This window comes from Arachis ipaensis, chromosome B8 (genome assembly GCF_059453495.1).
Source record: "Arachis ipaensis isolate K30076 ecotype BB chromosome B8, ASM5945349v1, whole genome shotgun sequence".
Lineage (NCBI taxonomy): Eukaryota > Viridiplantae > Streptophyta > Magnoliopsida > Fabales > Fabaceae > Arachis > Arachis ipaensis.
Window position 1 is genome coordinate 7,036,856 of NC_142443.1, and position 18,269 is coordinate 7,055,124.

Sequence of the window (18,269 nt, forward strand, 5' to 3'; positions counted from 1 at the left end):
TAATATATGTTTTTACTTTTTTTCTTTTAAATATTTATTACATATAATTTTAAAAAAAATACTAATATTGCGATTAAAAGTTAGAATCAAGATTCAATTGTTTTTAAAAAAATGAGTTAATTTTATAACTATAAATATAATTTTTTTTATATTAATATCTAATTATATTTTTATATATATAGAAAAAAATATTATTTTTAAATAGTAAGTATAAAAATTAATTATTTCTATTTGTGCAACAAATTTAATACCTAATCAAATATAAAAATATACACATTAAATTCTTTTAAATTTTAGATAACGAATGTTAAAATTAAGTAAAAAAATTAAACTCTTTCATTTGAAAATAATAACTAAAAAATTTATTATTTAATTTTGTTTAAGATTCTGGTCTTCTTAGTCGACGGGGACTTTTGTCCCTTAATACCATTTTATAAAAGTAGTTTAATACTATAAATTTTGTGTCATAATCTATAATACCAAAATTTACGTAATTTTAAAAGACTTATATTCCCTGGTATTACGGGTAAAAATACTAGTATTTTTTTAATTATACTAAAATATTTTCCTTTTCTTCAAAATTTATGAATATGTATATATGTATCTATCTCTATTTAGTATACTGCCTTATTACATGTACAATAATATTGGAGAAACAAAAATAAATAAATCAAAACAATTTAAATTTATCTCATTTAGTATTTATTAATTGCTGTTAATTAATAAATATTAAATAAAGAAACTTAGGCTGTTTTTCTTTTTTTTCTACTCTAATATTACCATTGATCAATTGTACATGTACTCATATAGTAATAAATTTTCATGCATCACAAAAGAAAAAAATTAATTAAAAAACTTGTCTATATCAAGCAAAAATTAATTTTTGTTGACCATATAAAAATATTATCTTAAACTATAAACTCGTTTAACTATATCATTTAATTTAATTATATAATAACTTAAACTTATTGTCACAAAAAAAAGTTATTATATCATGTGTCATCATCTCATATAAAAATAAAGAAAATTATTATTTACAAAAACCTAAATCATTTGGAAGTGAAAATTAGATTATTAGATGAGTTACGTATTTTCTTGAATATCTAAAATCAACTTCTAATAATAAATATCCTAAAATTATATATGCTAATTGCTAGGTCATTAGAATTAATGGAAAATGAATCCTCTTAATTAGTGATTTTTTTAATTGGTACATATTTATTATTTTTTGCTATTTTAGTATTATAAAATAGTTCTTTATTTGGGATTGAATTCTTTCAATTTTTTTTTTAAAAGTATAAAATATAATCTCTTATCATACAATTTATTAGTGAAATAAAAAATTATAAAAATAAAAATATTAAAAAATTAAAAATTATATTTAACGCTCTCAATTAAAAAAAATTAGAAAATAAAAGACGATTCCATGATGCCAAATAGCCACAGACATCAGATATGCATCAATAAAAAAAAAAAAACACCCATCACACTTTCTTAGACTTGTCTTTTTCCTTATCCGTCTCAAACACTTTTTATATTTTATAGTTTTAATTATTTTTGCAAAAATTAGTATAATAAAGCAGTTATTTAATGTTTTTATCAAGGAAAAGAATAGAATTAAGAGATGTTATCTTGGAAAGACAAAACAATTCCAAAAATTAGTGTCTACTTAGATAATTTTTAATTTTAAAGGTAAAAGATAACTAGGATTAATTATTTGATTTAATTATAAAATTTGACATTTAAACAAACACAAGTATTTTTTTTTGTGTATAAATACTATTACTGATAAATTTTATTAAATATAAATTTTAAATTTTTGTGATTTTGTTCTTTATTCGAAGATTATTTACATTTATATGTATCTTTTATATTAGAGATGGTTCATTTTTAAAATACTATTTTCTATTAAATGCTTCATTCTTAAAATACTATTTTCTATTAAATAAAGAAATTATTTGTTAATTAAATAAATTTTAGTTTTTTATTTATTATATTTTATATAAATAATTAAAATTTATAATTTATAATTTATAATTTAATATTTATAATTTTTTATTTTTAATAACAATCTAATTTTTAAAAAATGATACATCTTTTATTTTTATTTAGAGTATATTAACACTTGTTTATATGAGATCAACTTAAATCTATTATAATTTAAAAAAATTGTATTACACTTTATTTTAAAAGAGAGACGAGGATCTTTCGGTTATTAATTAAAGTGCGATAAGGAATTTGTGTTTGGCGCATAAGAAGAACTATGAAGGTGACTTTTATCATATTTATTTCAGCTCAGTAATTTTATAAATTGAAAATGTGGTGGAATCTCAAAGACAATCCACATGGACCAATAACTTCTCGTATCATTAGTGTATTATTCTCTAATCTTTACACTCTTTTTTTTTATAATCCTAGATTTAATCAATCATTACTTTATTCGTTTGATAAAAGAGTTATAATCCTAGATTTAATTTCGAGAAATCCAGCTTCATTCCGATTAATTGTGAACAGAGTTAGGTGCGAAAGATGTGTCGTCTGTTGGGATATAAGGAGGCCTCCTTCCCTATTCGGTATCTTGGCATCTCTTTGAAAGCGAACCCGCGGCTAGTGAAGATATGGAAACCAGTGATTGATAAGGTAGAAGAAAAGTTTAGTCTTTGGAAAGTTAAGATTCTCAATAAAGCGGGTAAGCTGATTCTCATAAAATCTGTTCTTAACAGCTTACCTATATACTATCTAAGCTTGTACAAGTTGCCTAAGGCTGTAGCGGAGAAGTTGATAGCCTTACAAAGACGGTTCTTGTGGAGTAAAGAGAACGGGAGGACCGGTATGCCACTTGTGAGATGGGAGGTAGTGATGACTCCGAAAAAGGCGGGTGGGTTGGGAGTGGGTGATGCCGTGCTGCAGAATACGGCACTTCTGTTTAAGTGGTGGTGGCGATTTGCGAAAGAGGACTGCCGCTTATGGAAAAAAGTAGTGTGTTCTTGTAATAACATGAGTCCTGCTGAGATGCTGCGTGTGTAACAGCCCAGACCACCCGCTAGCACGATATTGTCCGCTTTGGCACACAAGGCCTCACGGTTTTGCTTTTGACGATAGGGATGCTAGCCGAAGCCCCCCACACTCACTCGTCAAAACGCGTCATGCTAGGGAGAGGTATCCACACCCTTATAAGGCATGCTTCGTTCCCCTCTCCAACCGATGTGGGCCTTACAATCCACCCCCCTAAGGGAGCCCAGCGCCCTCGCTGGCACATCGATCCGGGTTCTGGCTCTGATACCATCTGTAACAGCCCAGACCACCCGCTAGCACGATATTGTCCGCTGCAACCACCGCGTGTTATCATCTTCAGATCCGCCGTCGTTTGAGTCGCGAACAGGGGAACGCGCGCGAAGGAAACTGTCGCGGAGCTGCCGTTGCCGCCGGGTTGATGGGCTCGCCGTCGTTCTGCTCGCGTGGCTGCTGCGTTGCCGGAGCTCCTCGTCGCTGCTGCTGGCGCCGGAAACCGCCTTTCAAGCTTATATCTGTTGGTAAGCCCTAACCCTACTTCAGCTTCTTCATCTGTTAAGTTTACCTTTATCGTGAGAGTTGTTGCTGCTGTTTGGTTTTAGATAATTTAATCTATATCATTTAATACTATAAGTTAAAGATAAAGAAAATTAATCATATTACCGTGTATTTTCAATTGGAGTAATTTATTGAGAATCAATTAGTATTTCTATACCACAAATAGTATTTTAAAGTAATTTTAGAGATTAAATTAGTTTTTCAAATATTAATACTTTATGCTCTAATTTTATTAAAATTATCAAACTAATGAAACTATCCTACACCTAATTTTTACCAAAACCCTAAATCCCCAAAATGTCACTCTAATCCTAGTTTCCCCAAAAACCCTAGCCGCCACTAACATTTTCTCTAACACAGACACGGTAGAAAAAAAAAGAGAAACAAAAGAAAAGGAAGAACGGAGTGGGAGCAGGGAAATCAGGGAAGAAAGAAAGAAAGAAAAAGGAGGGAAAAAAGGGAGAGCAGAAGGGGGAAGAGAGGGAGACGGCGCCAGTGGGCATCACTGCCACCGTCGCCGCCGCTGTGTCGTCAGGAGGAAGGTCCGAGGGAGAGAGAGAGCGTGGAGTTGAGGGAGTAGAGAAGCACGCCGTCACCTCCAGACGCCGTTGCCGCCGCCGTTCGCGAAGAGGGAAGAGAGAGCTCGCGGGTGAGAGAAGGAAGTCGTCGCGTCATTGTTGCGAGTCCACCGCCACGCCGTCGTCTGTGCTCGTCGCCGTCGAGGGTCCATCCACGCCGTCGCTGGAGCCTGAACGCCGCTGCAACCACCGCGTGTTATCATCTTCAGATCCGCCGTCGTTTGAGTCGCGAACAGGGGAACGCGCGCGAAGGAAACTGTCGCGGAGCTGCCGTTGCCGCCGGGTTGATGGGCTCGCCGTCGTTCTGCTCGCGTGGCTGCTGCGTTGCCGGAGCTCCTCGTCGCTGCTGCTGGCGCCGGAAACCGCCTTTCAAGCTTATATCTGTTGGTAAGCCCTAACCCTACTTCAGCTTCTTCATCTGTTAAGTTTACCTTTATCGTGAGAGTTGTTGCTGCTGTTGGGTTCGCCGCAGGGAGGAGTCCGAGCAAGAAAAGGAAGAAGGTGGCGATGGATACCTCCGCCGCTGCTGCTGTTACTATCAGTGTTCTGGAGCTTGCAGTTACTGCCGTTTTTGGGTGATGAACCTGGTTGTGTCCTTGCTGCTGATTGATTGTAGTGAGAGACGTTGTAGCCACTACTTTTCATCTTGGTAAGCTCATGGGTAAGATCGCTTTAATTCTTCTTTGTGCCATTTTATTTACGCAGCTAGTTCTGATCCGTCTAATTTACCAGAGTCACTATTGTCATATCTCGGCGCTGCCGCCCTTGTTTGGAACTACTGAATGTTGTTGTCTCTTGTAGCACTATTCTTCCCATTTTAATTTCAACTCCTTTAATTCTGAAATTTATAATGTTTCTGCCTTTATCCTACTGCTATTTGGTTTCCTTGTGCCACCCTTACTCTAATTACAGAAATATATTTCTATTCTAGTCGCTGTCGATTTATCTATTGCAAAGTCATAATTGATAATGGAGCTGCTAAGATCGCTGCTGCTGCTATGAATTGGGGATAAAGGGGATTATTGAGTTAAATTCTGCGATTGAGACATCGAGGTAGGGGCGTTTTCATTAAACTTATTTTTATTCTTAAGAGTTGTTATAAATTGATATTTAAGCAAATGATTATTTTTAGTGATTATAGAGTTTTATGAATTGAACTGAATTGCCTTGAATGAATGTGATTGCTTATTTGACTATGGCTATTTCTGAAAATTGAGTTGGTATTGAGATAGTGAGTGGAAGATTAATTAAACATTGTTTCTTTGAAAAGGTTTTGAACGATTACCTATTGGTTTTTAAAAGATTCATAAGGCAATGATAATCACTGAGCTTGGAAACAGATTTCTTATTAGATATCTTCTTATGACAACTTTGAAACTCCGTGGTGAGACCGTGTGGTTAGGTTCTCACCCCCCTACAGCTTTACCTTTTCAGGAACCGGATGAAGAAGCGTTAAGAAGAGTTATACTGCGTTTGGTTTATATGTTGTGTTAATTAGATTATTTTCCCTCGTCTTTGTTATTATAAGTTTGTAAGAGGGATAGAAGTTGTATGTTCTATATGTTTATTATATTATGAGATATTATGGAAAGAGTCTTGTATATGAACCTATGCTTGCTTGTATTTTTCTTAAGATAAGGTATTTATTTTTCCGATTTTCAAAGGAATCAGCGATACAGTGTCGAGTCACAGGCTCTTATTTTAATATTTAGTATGTAAAGTAGTCGTAATACTTCTTGCTATCAGAGTAGCGCAGCCGGAACCGTGATTTCTGATAGTGAGGGTGTTACAGCGTGCGCAGCCTGTGCCTCAAAGAGGGGGCCCTGGAAGGATATGTGTTAGCTTCGGATAAGGGAACCACAGATAAGGGAGAAGATGATCAGAGGACTGGCAATGGACGTAGGGAATGGCAGAACAACCCGATTTTGGGAAGATGTCTGGCTACCTGGTGGGGTCTTGAAGGAGATGTTCCCAAGACTGTTCTCGATCTCAAACCTTAAAGGATCGGTTATTGGGGACTGTGGGTTTTGAGATGGATTAGAGTGGATATGGAGCTTCCAGTGGAGGAGACAGCTATTTCAATGGGAGCTAGAGCTTTTGAACCAACTCCATGAGATCTTACTGACAGTAAAGCTAACGACTGAAAGGGAGGATAGGGTCGTCTGGAAATTTGATAGATCTGGCATTGTCTCAACTAAATCCTTTGTACAGGTGATGCAAGAAGCAGTCCTCCCGGAGAAAATAACGAGCTATAGCTTTATCAGTGCTGTTTGGCGAGGCTTCGTCCCGCCCAGGCTTAAACTATTCACTTGGTTTGTGTTGATTGAGAGGGTGAATACTAAAGAACGCCTATCCAGACTAGGTGTTATTGGTCAGCGTGATAATTTGTGTGCTTTATGCAATAAGGCTGTTGAGTCCGCTTTTCATCTGTTTGTTGGGTGTGAGATCACTTGGCAAGTGTGGAGCGCGTGGCTGTTCGCCCTTGGAAGGTCATGGCCTATACCAGGTACACTAAAGCAACACTTTTAGAGTTGGACGCATACGGCACAGAGAAAGAGTGAGAGAAAAATGTGGTTGATTGGATTCTTTACTGTCATTTGGGTAGTTTGGCTAGAGAGGAATGATCGAGTATTCAATAATCATGGCTCAGAAGTCGTGGAATTAATCAGCAAAACATTTATGTTTGATGCTCCCTTTGGTTGTTGATGGCAATGCCGAAAATGACGAGGGGTTGATACCACTATTAGAGTTGTTAGTCATGTTTGAAATTTGATTTTTACTTCTGTTCTTGACTCTAGTTGCTCCACTGTGCTGTGTTGAGCGCATTTTAATTAAAAAAAAAATGTTACACATATATCAAAAATCAACAATTATTTATTTGTATAAAAAATATATATTATTTCACATATTTTTAATGTTATTTTGTATTATAATACTTGTTTTATATATAGAAATGAAAGATTTTTTGTATATATAATATAATTGTTCTCTTAAAAATTACTCATTTAAATTGATCATCCAATAAAAATAATAAAACTTAAAGAATATGCAAAAGAATACCTAGAGTACGCAAAAATTTAAAAAAGTTGTTATATATATTTTTTATTAAAAAGTTATAAAAATAAAACTAAATATATAAACTGAAATTATAACCGAATTTATATATTTTTTTGGCCTGAATTTAAGTTCTTTTAACTTGTAAAGAAATAAGAAAGAGTTACTGGTAGGTAATATTTAAATATGACAAATTTAACCCAAATAATGTAAAAACATCAAAAGGAACCCAAAATTAAAACTGAGACATATCATATTCTACTAGAGTTAAGTCCATGTGCCAAATCTTACCACAGCTCCATACTTCAATAGCACTTTGAATACATTGAGTTGCTCAAATATATTATCTCCAAGTTGGAGCAAACTGAAGCAAGTATAGTGACAGTTCCATCATTCAACCACAAATTATGAATCAAATAAATAAACTTTTTTCAAACAAGCTATGAGTCCAATTGTTAGATGCCAAATATCGATCATTTATATATGACTGTTTTAGTTATCTTAAAAATAAGGACTCTCCTATTTGGAGTTGTCTTTGCAAGACTTGGGAAATGTTGAAGGATGGATTTGTTTGGTGTATTAGAAATTTGAACCAGAATTTTTAGTTTTCTAACTGGAGGAGAGAAGGACGGTTATCTAATGAGATGGATTATGTTCACATTTCTGATTTGAATCTCCGGATACAGGATATTTGATCGGTTGATAGGTGGCATTTGGATACTCTTTATTCTCCTTTATCTCAAAATCTGAAAGGTAATATTCTTTCTTACAATCCAGATGAACAAGCAGGTCCGGAAGTAGGTTGGTATTGGTGTGGGTCTGCTGCCAAAGTTTATGACTCACGCAATGGTTACTTGTGGTTGTATAAGCAGCTATTTGATCGGGAGGAGCGGGAGAATTGGCTTTGGCTTTGGCGTCAGCTTGTTCCGGAAAAGCATAAATTTTTGGCTTGGTTGTGTCTTAAGGAGGCTCTTCCTACTGCAAGTTTTCGCTTTAGAAGAGGGATGTCGTTATCAGATAGGTGTTCAAGATGTCTTTCTAGCCAGGAATCGGTTTTACATTGTATTCGGGATTGTCCAAAAGCTTAGCTTGTTTGGCATAGGTTGGATATTTCTTGTCATCCTTTGGATTTGAAGAACTGGTTCTTGTATCATAGCAGAGAGCATCCGTTCAAGTTCTTTTCGGGACTTTGGTGGATATGGAGAGCAAGGAATAATGACATCTTTAATTCTCATGAAACTTGGCCTCCGAAAAAAGTGATTTGTCTGGCATTAACTTCAGAAAAGGAGCTTAGGAATATTTTTGAATTACAACGTATGTCCCTTCCCTCTATTCTAAATGGTTTTTGGAATCCCCCATCCATTGGTACTTTTAAGATTAATTGTGATGCTAGTTATTTTGGTTCGGGTGATAGTGTTGGTTTTGCTTGTTTATTAGAGATTGTAATGAGAGTTGGCAAAAGGGGTGTTTGGAAATGATTGAGAGTAATAGTATTCTTCAAGGAGAATTGTTTGCCATTTGGAGATGATATCTCTTAGCTTGAGATGTGGGTCAACGAGATGTTATTTGTGAGACAGATTGTGTGGAAACATTTAATCTTGTTACTCAAGATGGTTTTGGGTTTATTGATCCATTGGTACTCAAAATAAGAGATATCATGCATTGGAATTGGCGTGTTGACTTTCGTTTGATTATGAGAGATACAAACACGGTGGTAGATACTATGGTAAAGATGACGATGAAGTTACAACTTTCACATGTGGAACTTCTTTCACCTTGGGAGGAGTTTAAGAGTAGTCTTAAACGGGACTGTCCCTCTATTTAAACAGTTCCTTATTTTGTTTGTTTTGTTTTTCTTTATTTAGTTTATTTCAGTCACAAAAAAAAAAAACTTTTTTATGAGAATTCACATCAATGGTTGGTTTATCCAAAATTGAACTTTGATAACATAATAAAATTTGAAGAGTATATAAAGATAAAGAAAGTTGTGTTATATATTTTTTTATTAAAAAAATTACAAGGTAAAGCTAAGTATATACACTAAAATTATAATTGAATTTATATATTTTGTTATATTAAATTTATGGATTAGTATGAAACTTTTTTATTGTTGTCATAAATTAAAATAATAATTTAATAAAAAGTTGAATTGAAACTTGAACAAGTATTTGTCTCAATCAATCATACTATGTTCTTAGACTGCGTTTGTTTTCAAGAATAAGATAAGATAAGACAAGTCTAAAAATAAGACACAAAGTTAAGAGACATAATATTTTTTATTCTTGTATTTTATTTAGTGATAAATTAGAATAAATTATAAAAATTTATTTTATCTTCTTATTTCTCATTCAAAATTTGTGAGAAGAAAAATATAATAATAAAAAATATATTTATGAAAAATTAATAAAAATAATAAAAAATTAAAAATAAATTGTGTCTCTTGTTGGTTTTTATTCTGTCAGAGTGAACACAAAATATATTAATTCAGTATCTCTCGACACAATATCTTTATTCATGTCTCATCTGTCAAATATAATTTTGTATCGCTATATTTCAGTATTCCAATTTCCATCCCTATAAACAGATACAATCTTAAAAATTGTGCAATGTATTTAACAAAGAATCCATACTTTTTGTGTACAAAATGCCTTTGTTTTATGTTCTTAATTTATATTGGCTAAAAATGATAATACAAACTCATTTATCGGAAAAATATAAATTCCTCTTTTTTATAGAGCTTCTCTCTTTCTTACGAAGCTTCCTTCGCTTTCTTTCTTCTTCTATCAACTCCAGCATTTCCAAATGAATAAATAGCACGGTATTTGTATTTGAATGTCACATTATTCAATGAGAGAATCCAAAACTGATCACTAGAGTTTGCCATATCATTTGATCAATTTTTCATGGTCCAAGTTGAGACATGCATGCCTTAAGAGGAAGCTAAGATAGAGTTATGCCAATTGCGAAGTAGTGAAATACATTTATGTATCCTAAATTCCTAATAAGTGTAATTAAAAATACTATATCCTTCCATTTTCCATCATTAATTCAAATTAGATTTAGAAGTGACTTATGTCAGCTCATAAACCAATTCAAACTCGACTCGTTAATAATTTATTAAGCTAAATTTGTGAGTTGGTGAGTCGAATTTGAACCTCAAATTAAACTAATAAATTAAATGAGACGAACTTGAGTTTAGATAAGCTTAATTATATATATAATATTAAAAGTATAGATTAAATGAATATATGATATGTGTATTATAATTTAATATATATCTATATATACATATAAAATAGTAATATATAATTATATATATTTATTAATATTTTTAATTATTCAAAATTTTATAATAATTTTTTATATATAATTTTAATGTAAGATATAAATAAAAAATTAATAATTAATAGATAGACAATATATAAAATTTATCTTTTTTTAATATTTTTTAATATATAACTTATGATTTATTAATATAGAACTATAAATTATAAATTATATCTTATTTATTACCATTTTTATATTATTAATTTTTATATCTTATTTTCAGTATCATTAAACCATACCACTGAAGATTTGATTATTTTCCGTGGATTTTATACATTACTAAAGGCTAAAAGGTTTAATTTGTTATTGGTCCAAAGAGGGGGAAGAAAAAACTGACTCAACCACTGAATCAAACAGTATAGGTAGTGAAAACGACGCAGCTCTCCATCATAACCAGAACATAAACGGTATCTTAAACGTTATTGTTACAAAAACGGTATTTTGAAGTTTTAATTTTGTTTAATATGACTTTTGTTTTGTTTATATTATTTTTTTAAAAAAAAATAAATTCTAAAAAACCCATAAAAAACAGTGAAATGAGATTTATAAATAATACTTTTTTTGGTAGAGGGTATATATGCTCATTTTTTATTTTCTTTAAAAAAAATGTTATTATTTATACAGTGCTTTTATGAAAAATATAATTTAAGCGTTAATTCTAACCAATAATTTGTATGAATTCCAAGAGCTATTTCAAAAGTCTAATGATTAATCATGTTTTAATTAGTATAATCACTACACTAAGCTGTCATTTGCAAAAATTTACACTACACCAAAATGTCCAAAGAGTGTAACAGATCGGTAATTAGCTCAAATAAATCATTCTCAAATAGAACAATGATCAAAACCTTCATGATAATTTGAAGGTAGGTCATAATCATGTCTTCACTATTCCATTGCATGATCTATGTCTGAGGGACTTCAGTATGACATTTATGGAGGGCTTCTTCAGGTAACAAAACCCTGAAAACAGCATAATGATGATTTAAACTCTTCTCTCCTTGTAATCTGTGAACACTTCCCAGGGCGCCGGCGTTCCGGTTGGGGAAAGCATAGAATATCCTCCTGATTCTTTGATGGACTAGGGCCATAGCACACCTGACATTACAGTGGCAGCGAATGTGTCAGAAAAACGAACCATAACACGTGTTTCAACCAACAGAAACTGAAACTCGCCAAAAGGTGAATCCTAGAGTTTCTCTCATTTCTATGATGCAAAGGGTATTCAAGATAAAAGGGAGAATATACTATAGTGCTAGCCTCTATGAATTTCTAGAAATTCATTAACAATGTATTCAATCAATGGTGGAAATCTATATTTGACAAATTACATGCCTGAGCAAATAAGAAGAACTACAACTTCAAACAATCTCAAGAAAGTGACAGAGTGGTTCAAAGGTAGAACATGATCTTGTTTATAAGCTTACATTGTGCATGGTTCCCAAACAAGATAGATGTCATATCCAGTGCACAAGTAAGGTCGTTCTAACAGCTGATTGGAACTCTGACTTCGAGCTTTCAATTGATCATCATCATTCTCAACCTGAAAATTCCATAATGCAATACCTAAATACTTCTTTCAAAAGAACATGCTCAAACGACAAAAAAAAATGATCAAGCTAATGACATTGCATATGTAATGCATATTTTCATATTATCAATGTTGAGGTTGGTATGAGATGCCTCGCTATGATCTAGATTATAGACAAATGACAAATTTATATAAGTTTCAAGTAAATGCATGGTTCTGCCTCCATGGCAATCTGTGTCTGTGCTATATCACCTATCCAAACGAATTGCAAACTTGATATGATACATAATCCACAAATTCCACAGTTCATTAAGGTCATAAGGCAAGTGTGATGAAAATAAAAAATTTTACGGCTCAAGTAAAAGATGTTCTTATTGTTTTGGATATTTCAAATAGTTAACACTTCATAAAGATTGGCAGCTATATCTGGTTTTTAAATAGATATAGTACCAGACATAGATATAGGTGTACTTACAGCAGTGCAAACAGTTTTCTGTCTCTTTGCGGGAGAGCTAGTAGAAGAAGGATTCTCGTGATCCAGTTCCAAAGGTTTTTCTCCATTATTTTCCTCGCTGGGGAAAAGATATCTATCCCTTGCAGCCGATGATTCTACAGCCACCATGGCAGCATGCCGCAAAGGGTGGCAATAATATGAACTCTGTGAATGCAATTGCTGCTTAGCCCATTGCCAAGGATATAAACATGCAACACCTGTATATGGTTGTTTGAGTTGCTTGTTTGATTCATTAACTTGAAATGACTCATGTGTTGCAAAGTTATTGGAAATAACATCAGAACTAGAGAATTCTGACTTTCTATTGCAACTGGAGTCGATGCTACTGTTTTCTTTGTTAGGGCTCCAAGCAAAAACCTGATCGCGTGCCCTTGAAATTATTTGCTTAGCTGAAGGATCCACTATGACTGCAGCATTGACTACCTAAACAGATTGAATTTCGGGTAAGTATTAACAGAAAAGCTAGACATTACTAAGAATAGCTCAACCAATTATGTGGTAAAAATTATCAGAGAAAAGAAACTGAAGTTAAGCCAGTACAGCCAGGTGCAAGTAAATTATTTCTTGAGTACAAATATATGAACAGCGGAAAAAAAATGCATATTTACCACACCATCAGAAGTTGCCAACTCCATAGCTGATTGCATAAACTTAAAAATGCATTCTGAGTTTTCGTCGCTAAACCCAGTAATACCATCAATGTTACTGCAATTCAAAATGCCAAGCAAACACAAAGAAGAAATCAGTTTATTCTCATATAAGAAAGGATTTTACACTGTGATAAATGAAGAACTGTAGAATAAGAATATAAAGCCTACTAAGTCCTTGGATGATATGAGGTTGGCCAAATTTTACATTGCTCTTGCCACTCTTCTTTTGATGTTGCAGCATATTTGCAGACCTAATAACAATTAAATCCAAGTTTATTGTACAAACTAACTGATGTAAAATGAACAAAAATGAAGAATCCAGGGGATTCTAACCAAAACTCTCAACAATATCTTCAATTAATCAAAACATCTCTTCATTAATAGTGTATCTGAAAAAATATGGGATAGCCACAAAATAAAGTAGGTCCTGGAGCTTGCAGTTATCAAACACGACAAAACCAAAACTTCATTCATATAATTGATTTCAAATGTTGAGGATTTTCCCTTTCTTTTACATTTCGTGATTTAGTTAGCAAGTTATAGAATACTAAAAAAGGGAGAACAAAATGCTACTACCTGAATATAAAACTCAGATTAAAAAAAAAAAAAACCATCATAAACACTTTGAAATTGATATCATCATACAAATAACCAAAGATCAAAACATAATATGAGCAAGCATTAACTAGGAAAAGAGAAAAAATAAAAGAACACCCACTTTTGTGATAAAAGGACTCAACTGAAAGGAACTAATCAATTCCTGGAGAGCAGGCGGCACACTATCCAATTGATTGTCACCTTCAGATGCTGCACACAAGATCACTGATAACTGTACTTGTCCTGTCAAATATTCTAAGTGTCACCACAAGCCACTCACTTCACACAATAACGAAGAATAAAGCAATTATAAAACATGAAATACCACCATACCTCTTTCTAGTACTTTCTTCTGAATTCGTTTGACATGCCGGAGATTTTCTAACGGTGCTATTTGATTCAGACGCCTAACAATGAAATTCAAACATCTCCCAACAGGTTAGTTTACAAAGCACACAACTCCACATGCATAAAAAAAAATCCACACTTTTATTGATAGAAGCAACAAAATTCAAAATTTAAGCTTCCAAACAAGCAAACCAAAACCAAAATGCTAGTATGCTTTAAGAGGTGCTAACCTAACAATGTGGTTTGCATTCTGTGGGTCAATAGCTGAAGCAAAAACAAACTCTGCACAGGAAAAAAAAAAACACACACCAAAATCAAAGCACCAAACTTTGAGCTTCAAAAAGAGAGGGAACCAAAAAATCAAATAGGGTTTCGATAAACTTCACCAGTGGGTTGGTTATGAAGGTCATGCGGTTCCTTCTCTGGAATATGCACAATCTCGCACGTGCCAAATTGCTTGTTCATCATCCTCTTCTCTCCTATTGCCACGTGTCTACTCGTTTCCGGTAACCCCTGATGCCAGAGAATTCTCCGGTTCGAGGAGTCAGAGAGTGGCCGTGGCGCGACTCTGCTTGTGGCTACGGCTACAACCACTTTCCTTTCATGGGCTTTCACTTTTTTGGTTGAAGCCCAGTTGATTTTTGACGAGGCCCATTAATATTGAGTGGGTATCACGTGCGTATCATGTGCAATGCTTGTGGCGTTCAGTGGTGGAGTGTGGAGAAGCAAAAGGGATAACAGAGGTTGGAAGCAAAGAACGCCTTCTTCTTTCTTCTTCCTCTAATCCTCTTCTTCCCCAAAATTCAGAAATTGCAAAACGACGCCGCATTCTTGCGTCAAACGTTGCCTTTTTCTTCGTTTCTTTTTTTGTTCAAACTTGATGTGGTAACATAAATTTTTTAGTGCGAAATTTAATGGTTGATGCATATGTAACGCGATGGGAGCTCAGAAGAGCATCCATGCTGGCAAAGGTTGGAACTTCCAAAGATTATTCATCTGCCCTAAATTGGAAAGTTTACTCTTTTAACTGATTAGTGTTTCTTTTTGTTCTGCATTTGAATGGTTTTTGCAGCAAAGATTGACGTTCATGTTGATTTTTCTCACAAGCTTTGCGCTTCTTTGATGCTCCCTACCCTTAGGTTTGTTTTCTGATCAAATTATTAATTTTGTATACAATTTATGAAAGCGGTTTTATTTGAAAACCTTTTTTTTCTTTACCTGATAGGAGTTCTGACAGTCCTCTTTCGTTGGTTATTGGGAGGTAAGAATTTCATTCAGTATGCTTTCTGTGTTATAAAGATGATAACTTTTGAGTTATGCATCGGATTTAGTATATGGCTATCCCTTATTTGTTTAATGAGTGGTTCAATTTATTTATCTGTTTTGTTAACTTTTTTTTTTTTATGATTTAGTCTCTGCATCAAGCACCCAAACTTATTTGGTGGGAGTGAGAAGCTTGATGTTTCGTGGGACAAGGGTTTATATGATTCAAATATCTTAGTTGCCTATAGAAGGCCACGACCAAAATGGCTTGCTCAACAATCTTTTGTGTTACAGGTTGGTCTTTCTTTGGTTAACTTTAATTTTATTTATGGTATGAGAAAGGATGCAAGGCCATGCTGTAAAATGAGCTTAGTTTCTAAAATGGAACTTTTAAGTTAGTTAATATGTGAAATCTACTGAATTAGATGAAAATTGTTATAGCATATTCTAAATTTTATTTGTTGTCGCCCTTTGCATCTTCAGCATTCTCTTTCACCTGAGATTGGTATCCATGGTATACCTATAAACAATTTCTCCCGCTCTGGAAGTGGAGGTGTAAATTTGTCTAGATTATCGGTTGGGCTGGACTTGAAGGAACCTGCAAGTACGAAATGGAGCAGTTCAACCAGTATAAAGTTTGAGGTTCAGCTAGGTTTTTTGTGAATCTTTCATTCATGTTATTAAAGCTCAGTAGCATGAGTTTCCTTAGGTTGCATTACTCTTTGATTTTGGTAATAGACAATGTTGAATTGGAAACTAATTATGATAAACCATCTTGTAGCATGTCCGTCCATTGAACGATGATGGTCACTCGATAAGTAGAGATCATGATGGGTTGCCTTTGACTTGCAGGTAATAATGGATTCTACATTCTAGTAGCTAGTATTTCATTTCTCCTGTTGTTGGACTGATTTTGACCTTATGATATACATTGCTTGCAGTGGTACTACACATGACAGTATGGTAGTGTTAAAGCAAGAGTCTCGATATACGAAGGCAAATGATCGTAGCTTTTTCCATGTAATACAATCAATTCTTATCTGCAGTTTGCTTACTATCTATATACGATTGATTACAAAGATATTGTTGTGTATTTGTTGGCTGACCAGATGCTTGTCTGTTTCAGTTTAATCTTCAAATAGAGCAAGGCATTCCAGTTCTTTCCAAGTGGCTAATCTTTAATCGTTTTAAATTTGTTGCTTCTAAAGGAATCAAACTTGGACCAGCATTTTTGTTAACAAGGTTGGTAATTATGACATTTTAATAGTATATTTACTATTTCATGTCTTTCCTACATTATGAGTCCTAATTTCAACAAGAATTCTGGATATCCTGTTTACCGTTTCTTCTGACAGACTTACAGGTGGTTCAATTGTTGGTGACATGGCTCCTTACCAAGCATTTTCCATTGGAGGGATTGGGAGTGTGCGAGGGTATGGTGAAGGAGCAGTAGGGTCTGGGAGATCTTGTCTGGTGGCTAATAGTGAACTAACACTCCCTTTGGTAAGCAATAGCCTTATAAGCAACTCTTATACTCTTATAAGCTATTTATTGTTAAATTGAAGTGCCTAGAACTAAACCCCCTGAGGTCATCTTTACTGTAGAACAAGATGTTAGAAGGTGCCATTTTTATGGACTGTGGAACAGACTTGCGCTCTGGTCATCTTGTACCGGGTGAGTTGTCATTCTGCTGAGAATAGGTCTATTTGTCCGCTTGTTGATATAATACATAATAAAGCGACATTTGATTTAGGAGGAGGAAAAAGAAAAAGATTGGCTTGAAGAGGTTCATGTAATAACAACTGCAAGCTATAAAAAAAGCAAGTCATCCATAATTTGACATGTGAACTCAAAGTCATACATTTTTATGTGGCAGGAGAATTATTCCAGGCTTTTCCCATGTTATTCTACTCGTGATTTCATGTCTAAATTGTGCAAGCTAATACATAGAAGTTCCATTCATGTCTAAATTAGTTATCGTGAATTTAGTTTTTTTTTTTTTTTTTTTTTTAACACACTCCTTTGGCGTGTGTTGTCGAGAGGTTTCCATTTTGGATTTAGTTTGTCGTTTTTGGTTTCTTTGTGATGATGCCTTACTGGATTTTGAACTTGCTCTCATGGCATTGATCTCTTGGAAATTCAGGAAATCCAGCAATGAGACAGGGTAAACCAGGATCTGGTGTTGGTGTGGGATATGGACTTCGATTTAAGTCACAGTTCGGCCACTTTCAAGTCGATTATGCCATAAATGCATTTCAGCAGAGAACTCTCTATTTTGGCCTCAGCAACCTTGCTTCATGAGATCCATACATTCTTTTTTTTCCACTGGTCATTTCTCATTTCTCATCATTTCCTATGGAAGATGGATTGTTGAAGACACAGAAGCTGCAATATTTTGTTGTCGATTCTCGGCATCATCGGTTTTATGAACTCCAATAATATTCCTTCTGGTTCTAAATAACTGTCGGCTCGGACGAAATTGGCGCAATAGAAACTCAATGAACACAGTATATCCAGATTTCATTTATTAACTAATTTGCCACTTTGTCCAAGTTGATAGTTATTTGGAACCTGAAGGAGTATATTTCTAGCTTAGAAGTATATTTTTCATTCTTTTTCACACAATTCATGATAGTTGAAATTCTGATGGCATGTTTTTTAATTTGGTTTTGGATAAATGAGTACATATTATTTACTGTAAATTGCTCTCAAGCTAATGGTAGATAGAATTATATTCTTATACATGAATCTCAGCACATAAGCAGACAATTAACCCTCAGATCTTGTAGATATTTTGTAATTTAGTTACAATTTTAGTTAATTAAGGTGGCAACAAA

The 18,269-nt window shown here is 33.8% G+C and overlaps 2 protein-coding genes across 3 annotated transcripts; one reads left to right on the top strand and one right to left on the bottom strand.

Moving 5' to 3' along the window:
• Positions 1-11,220: 11,220 nt before the first annotated feature.
• On the bottom strand, positions 11,221-14,795 carry EMB2820 (Cytidine/deoxycytidylate deaminase family protein). 2 transcript variants are annotated; one of them, XM_016314959.3, is made up of 9 exons: positions 14,556-14,795; positions 14,400-14,451; positions 14,155-14,228; positions 13,943-14,064; positions 13,393-13,475; positions 13,183-13,279; positions 12,536-12,997; positions 11,957-12,072; positions 11,221-11,627 (listed from the first exon to the last, which is right to left on the bottom strand). In XM_016314959.3, exons 1-9 carry the CDS (start codon positions 14,635-14,637, stop codon positions 11,435-11,437), a joined length of 1,281 nt encoding a protein of 426 aa, XP_016170445.1. In that variant the 5' UTR covers positions 14,638-14,795; the 3' UTR covers positions 11,221-11,434. The 2 variants fall into 2 exon arrangements, with proteins under 2 accessions (XP_016170445.1, XP_016170446.1); XM_016314960.3 differs by having other exon boundaries at positions 13,188-13,279; positions 13,965-14,064; positions 14,556-14,776.
• A 60-nt stretch (positions 14,796-14,855) lies between these two features.
• LOC107613104 (protein SUPPRESSOR OF PPI1 LOCUS 2, chloroplastic) lies at positions 14,856-18,176 on the top strand. Its single transcript, XM_016314961.3, has 11 exons — positions 14,856-15,140; positions 15,242-15,308; positions 15,395-15,430; positions 15,582-15,726; positions 15,916-16,074; positions 16,214-16,284; positions 16,374-16,452; positions 16,559-16,674; positions 16,788-16,935; positions 17,037-17,106; positions 17,576-18,176. Exons 1-11 carry the CDS (start codon positions 15,107-15,109, stop codon positions 17,731-17,733), a joined length of 1,083 nt encoding a protein of 360 aa, XP_016170447.1. The 5' UTR covers positions 14,856-15,106; the 3' UTR covers positions 17,734-18,176.
• Positions 18,177-18,269: the final 93 nt, after the last annotated feature.

Bases quoted from the DNA above. Each gene is read 5' to 3' on its own strand.
- LOC107613104 (XM_016314961.3), top strand. From the start codon at position 15,107: ATGGGAGCTCAGAAGAGCATCCATGCTGGCAAAG. The intron at 16,453-16,558 runs GTAATACAATCA...TGTCTGTTTCAG, and splicing joins ATGATCGTAGCTTTTTCCAT to TTTAATCTTCAAATAGAGCA. The intron at 17,107-17,575 runs GTGAGTTGTCAT...TTGGAAATTCAG, and splicing joins CTCTGGTCATCTTGTACCGG to GAAATCCAGCAATGAGACAG.
- EMB2820 (XM_016314959.3), bottom strand. From the start codon at position 14,637: ATGATGAACAAGCAATTTGGCACGTGCGAGATTGTGCATATTCCAGAG. The intron at 14,452-14,555 runs GTGAAGTTTATC...TTTCCTGTGCAG, and splicing joins CCTTCATAACCAACCCACTG to AGTTTGTTTTTGCTTCAGCT. The intron at 11,628-11,956 runs GTAAGCTTATAA...CTGTAATGTCAG, and splicing joins GTTTGGGAACCATGCACAAT to GTGTGCTATGGCCCTAGTCC.